At 46.8% G+C, this 6,163-nt stretch overlaps 1 protein-coding gene across 1 annotated transcript; it reads right to left on the reverse strand.

Moving 5' to 3' along the window:
* Positions 1 to 802: 802 nt before the first annotated feature.
* On the reverse strand, positions 803 to 1,536 carry LOC123073968 (uncharacterized). The gene is made up of 2 exons (XM_044496943.1): positions 1,362 to 1,536; positions 803 to 1,293 (listed from the first exon to the last, which is right to left on the reverse strand). The coding sequence occupies exons 1-2, from the start codon at positions 1,447 to 1,449 to the stop codon at positions 1,133 to 1,135; spliced, it is 249 nt and encodes an 82-aa protein (XP_044352878.1). The 5' UTR covers positions 1,450 to 1,536; the 3' UTR covers positions 803 to 1,132.
* Positions 1,537 to 6,163: the final 4,627 nt, after the last annotated feature.

Consider the following 6,163-nt stretch of genomic DNA (forward strand, 5'->3'; position numbering starts at 1 on the left):
ACAGTTTTTAAAAAACATAAAACGAATTTAATTTGTGCAAAAAATAGAAAACAGGAACATTTTTAACTTTTGAACAATTTTAGAAATGTGCGGACATTTTTTAAACCTCACGAATTCCTGTTGTGTTATAGTGGACCGGCCCAAATTCTTGTCCACGAGAGTAACTGGTAATCCCGGCCGGGACTGTATTATTCCCGGTGTGCCAACAGGTATAGGGTCCAAAATAGACCGGGATTACAAGTTCAGAGTGCCAATTTCCGGGATTCAAAGTTCAGAGTTTGATTTAGCTTTCGTCTATAACGTCAAGGTTTATTTTGGACTTTTTCCTCTTAGAAATGGATAAAATGGATGTATCTATAACTAAAATAAGTCTAGATATAATCATTTCTAGGACAAGTATTTCCGGACGGAGGAAGTATCAAACTGGTTGTCACAGAAGCTAGCTAGCTAGGTATTAGTCACCCCCAATATCAACAAACTCAGCACCATTTTGGTAAAACAATGATGTGCCACTCTTATATTCAAAGCAGTGCTCTTGCTTAAATCATTACTCTTCATTCTCCCGTGCTTTAGCAATTGCGCTCCCTAGACCACTACCATTTAGTTAGTTAGGGACAATCAATCCATAGTTACTGGAATAACCGAGTGTGTAGGGATATTTTTTTTAGAAAAATACAGCAGGCAATAATAACAAAAGAAAAAGAAAACTGAACACTATTAAAGTACAACTGAAAGTGAAGTAATTTCCGATGTTGGTGTACGCATGAAACTGAAAACAGCAACTTATAAGCCACTTGCTCTATACGGATAAAATGCCTGAATTAACAACCACACTTATCGTGTTCAATTTTCAGTTAACACTTGACAGTGATAAAAACCAGAAAAAAATTACAGCCACTTTTAATCATAACTCTCTGTGAACAATAAGGATTTATGGATATTTTTCTTGTGTTGAAGTATACATGGATTTGCCCAACCTTACATCGGTTCAGAATTTTGGTTACTGGTCGGTCGGTGCATGAGACTCAATATACTCCTTGGGGGACATCCGAGAAATCTAATCTCGGTTAGAATTGAGCAAGTGTGTGAATTGCCGCAGAATCCAAATGGGGGCACAGAGAAGAGGCTTCGTTCACCTCTGCGCTTGCGCTTGCGCTTGCGACTGGTAGAACCTGCCGATGCGGCCGCGGTTGGGAGGCTTGGGCTTGGCGGGCTTCTTGTTCCGGCGCAGGCCGGCGACCTCCTGCACGAGCGGGACGTGCGCCAGCACCGTCCTCCACGCCACATACCAGCCTGGGGGATCTCAATCAGGAAACCAGCCAGACGAGAGAAAAAAAAGGGGGGTTGGCCGCCGTACGTACTCAGGAGGATGAATGAGAGGGCAAAGAAGATGGCGAGGACGGGGCGGAGGACGAATAGTTCGGCGAGCTCCCACGCCGTCTCGGCCATGGCGCCACCGGCCTTCCTTGGGGAGGGAGGGAGGGAGAGGAGAGGATCGAAGGGGCAACAGAGAAGAAAGAATCTCGTTCCGTGCGAGGAGAGGTCCATGAGTCCATGACATGCGGGTCCGTCATAGGCTAAGAGATTGCTCCCCCTTTTACTACTCGTTGAAGCAAAGGACTTGTATTCACAAATCGAATCGAAAATCAACCCTCGTTCTGATTTCGCAAGCGCCACCGAAATCAACTCTCAATTCTGAGGTGCCTCTATTCCCCGCGCGCCCCTTGTTTCCCCGCGCTGGCACGATGTCCTCACCGACCGTGAAGCGTTGGCAATATAAACAAATTACTACGAGATTTAATCCGAATAAACAGAAGATAAATTATGACAGCACTAGTAAAGATTAAACTAATGAAAACACTAACGCCTATACGTGTGGGCGTTAGCCAACTCGTCCACACGCCTCGATCGCCACCCAGCGTCTTTTGCACGAATCTTGGCAAGAGAGGGCTGATTTTGTGTGCCACGTAGGACAACTCGCGTGTGTGGCGTATGAGGGAGTTCGCCCGCACGCTGTTTTCCCTCCGAGGTCAGCGGTTGCGACTCGGGGCGTGCGGTGGAACTGCCGTCGCGCCCGCACGCCCCGCACGACTTCTGTCCGCCATCTCCCACGACTGCCCATTTTCTCACTCTCCCACACCCAAGTGTCATTTGCCATGTTTTTTGCAGGTTACATGGTAACCGCCCTATTCGTGATTGTAAGCAGATGGCAACTCTGTTTTACCCCGAACATGTTATTGTTGCCACGTCTGTTTTTGTAACGCTACATGACAACTGTCTAGTGTTAGTAGGTGGCAACTCCTAAAGATATCACCGTAGTCCACATGCCCGTCTCCTCTCCCACACACCAAAAGCTATTAGTTTGCCATGTGTTTTTGTAGGGTACATGGCAACTGCCCTAGTGTGCTTGTAAGCATATGGCAACTCTCTTTTACCCCGGACATGTTTTTTGCCATGTTTTGTAGTGCTACATGGCAACTGTCTAGTGTTAGTAGGTGGCAACTCCTAAAGTTTTCAAATCATGGCAACTGTAGTAGACCAGACCATACATGGCAACAGCTGCAGTTGCCCGAAAATGGCATCCGGCACTTGACCTGAGATGGCAACTGTAGTTGAGCAACCATGGCAACTGCAGTTCAGCGACATGGCAACTGCAGTTGTCCGACATGGCAACTGCAGTTCAGCGACATGGCAACTGGAGTTACGAGCAACCATGGCAACTGTAGTTGTCCGACATGGCAACTGTAGTTCAGCGACATGGCAACTGCAGTTGTCCGACATGGCAACTGCAGTTCAGCGACATGGCAACTGGAGTTACACGTACATGGAACAGGGTCCGGACCATAGCAATCGCGGCGGGACGCGTGGTTACTGCCACGCGGGGCGTGTGGCTCGCAGGCGGGGAGGGGCGATGGCCGAGACGGGTTGTGCGGGCCGCGTGGTCGCTCGCCCGGACGTGCTCATGCGGGCGATCGCGCCGAAAACCGAACGTGCGGGCTGTGGCGGGGTGCGCCCGGACGTGCTCGTGCGGGCAGGCCTGTGTCGATGCCCCACGGGGCGTGCGGCAGATACCCCCTAGATGCCACACGTGTGGCAGTTATCGACGTCCTAAACTAATCGTACGAACTAGCATAGTAGATGAACAGATCACATACTAGAAACATGAATTCTACCACGATCTCGAACAAGAAGGATAGGATCACATACGGTGCAGCGGGATAAGCACCACCAGTGGTGATGTTGTCGCCCATGTCGTCGAGGATGAGGTTGCCGAGGTCGGGGAAGAAGACAACGTGCATAGCTCTGTCCTCGGCTCGGCTCAATCCCGCAACCCGCGGTGCGTCGTGACGAGGCGTGGCAAGCGAGGAGGAGGAGCGCGCGTGTAGGTCTCTTCTTCTCATGCTCATACAAGTGGTAGAAGAGCTCACCTTATAAAGAGGTGCAACTCTCTCTCAACTTCCGGGGTGAGACTAAACTTCCGGGGTGAGACTAAACTTGACCTCGTTAAGATGGTCTGCTTGCAGGACTTCCAGGAAACAGCGCCACCATCAAGTGTAAAAACATAACCACTTGTGGCCTTAATCTCATCAGCATCAGATATCCAGTTCGAGTCACTATAACCCTCCAGTACCCTTGGATACCCGGTGTAGTGAATCCCATAGCTCGCAATGCCTTTCAAGTAGCGCATAACTCTCTCAAGCGCACGCCAATGATCATCTCCCGGTTTTGACACAAACCGACTCAGGTTGCTAACAGCAAAAGAGATGTCAGGCCTCGTGGCACTCGCCAAATACATAAGCGAGCCAATAATCTGAGAATACCTCAGTTGATCTCTGGCAATCCGTCGATTATTTCGAAGCAACACACTAGCATCATATGGAGTTGGAGAAGGCGTGCAGTCGCTATACCCAAAACGACTCAAGATCTTTTCCACATAGTGAGACGGAAGCAGTGTGATCCCACTATTCTCATCTCTCAAAAGCTTGATGTTTAAGATAACATCAGCTACTCCTAGATCCTTCATCTCAAAGCAACGAGATAAGAAATCCTTAACCTCCTTGATTAAATCAAGTTTGGTTCCAAAGATCAGTATGTCGTCGACATACAGACAAAGAATAACTCCTTCGCCCCCACCATGGCGATAACACACACTTGTCACCATTGTTTACTACAAAGCCGGCAGCAGTTAATGTTCTTTCAAACTTCTCATGCCACTCCTTAGGAGCTTGTTTAAGGCCATATAAAGACTTTAATAACTTGCACACCTTTCCTTCCTGACCAGGTACTACAAAACCATCTGGTTGATCCATGTAAATTTCCTCCTTCAACTCTTCATTGAGGAAAGCGTCTTAACGTCCATTTGATGAACGAGAAGACCATGCGAGGCAGCCAGTGATAGTAGCACCCGAATTGTGGCCAGTCTACCCACGGGTGAGTAAGTATCAAAGAAGTCTTCACCTTCTTTCTAGGTATAACCCTTAGCCACAAGCCGTGCCTTGTACTTTTCAATCGTACCATCAGGTCTAAGCTTTTTCTTGAACACCCACTTAAATCCTACCGGTTTGCACCCATAAGGACGGTCAGTGATCTCCCAAGTTCCGCTAGCTAAGATGGAATCCATCTCGCTACGAACAGCTTCCTTCCAGTAGTCAGCATCAGGAGATGCATAGGCTTCTGAAATAGTCCTGGGTGTGTCATCCACAAGGTACACAATGAAATCATCACCAAAGGACTTTGAAGTCCTCTGTCTCTTACTCCTCACAGGAGTTCCATTGTTACCCTCAACGGGATTCTCAACGTGTTCCATCGCAATGGTGGGTTCAGGAATTACAACAAATTCCTCACTAGATGGAGTAGGTATCTCCAGATTTGATGAACTCGACATATCCTTCATAGGAAATATGTCCTCAAAGAAAGTTGCACCATTAGACTCCATAATCGTACCAACATGCATGTCGGATACCTCAGATTTTATTATCAAAAATCTATAACCAATGCTATGAAAAGCATAGCCCAGAAGAACACAATCCACGGTTTTTGGTCCAAACGTCTGCTTCTTGGGAATTGGTATATTGACTTCCGCCAAACAACCCCAAGTACGTAGGTAAGAGAGTTTCAATCTTTTCCTTTCCCATTCCTCAAATGGAGTCATGGTCTTATGCTTTGTGGGAACTCGGTTTAGGACATGACACGCAGTCATTAGCGCCTCCCCCCACCATTCCTTGGAGAGACCCGATGTGTCTAACATGGTGTTAACCATATCAGTTAGAGTTCGGTTCTTTCTTTCGGCTACCCCATTTGACTGAGGTGAGTAGGGAGGCGTCCTTTCATGGATTAAACCATGTTCCGCACAAAACAAATCAAATTCATTGGAAAAGTACTCTCCACCATGATCAGACCTAAGCCGTTTAATTTTTGATCAAGTTGGTTCTCTGCCTCAGCTTTATAGTTTTTGAAGAAAGTTAAAGCCTCATCTTTTGATTTCAGAAGATACACATAACAATATCTAGTGGAGTCATCAATCAACGTCATGAAGTATCTCTTTCCACCTTTTGTCAACATGCCACTCATCTCACAAAGATCAGAATGTATAAGCTCTAGTGGCGCCAAGTCTCTTGCCTCTGCAGTCTTATGGGACTTGCGAGGTTGCTTAGCTTGCACACATACTTGGCACTTGGAGCCTTTGACAGTAGAGATTTTTGCAATTAAATTCATATTGTCTAGCTGCGTCATGCAACCAAAGTTAATGTGGCAAAGTTGTGAATGCCAAATATCAGACTCATTATTGTGGCAAACATTATTAATAACTTTAGTGCAAATATCTGACAAAGATAGGCGGAACAAGCCTCCGCACTCATATATAGCCTTTTCCAACAAATTGTCCACACTTAGAAATTACAACTTTATTGGATTCGAAAACCAACTTAAAACCATCTCGACATAAACGGGAACTGCAAACGAGTTTTTTATTGATGGACGACACATGATGAACGTTCTTCAGACGCACGGTCTTCCCCGAAGTAAACTTCAGATCGACCGTACCAACACCTCGAACGATGGCATGTGACCCGTTCCCCATCATCACGGGAGAAGTCCCTGTGACCTGGTAAGAAGAAAACATGGAGGCATCAGCACAAACATGTACATTGGCACCGGTGTCAAT

Source organism: Triticum aestivum, chromosome 3D (genome assembly GCF_018294505.1).
Source record: "Triticum aestivum cultivar Chinese Spring chromosome 3D, IWGSC CS RefSeq v2.1, whole genome shotgun sequence".
Lineage (NCBI taxonomy): Eukaryota > Viridiplantae > Streptophyta > Magnoliopsida > Poales > Poaceae > Triticum > Triticum aestivum.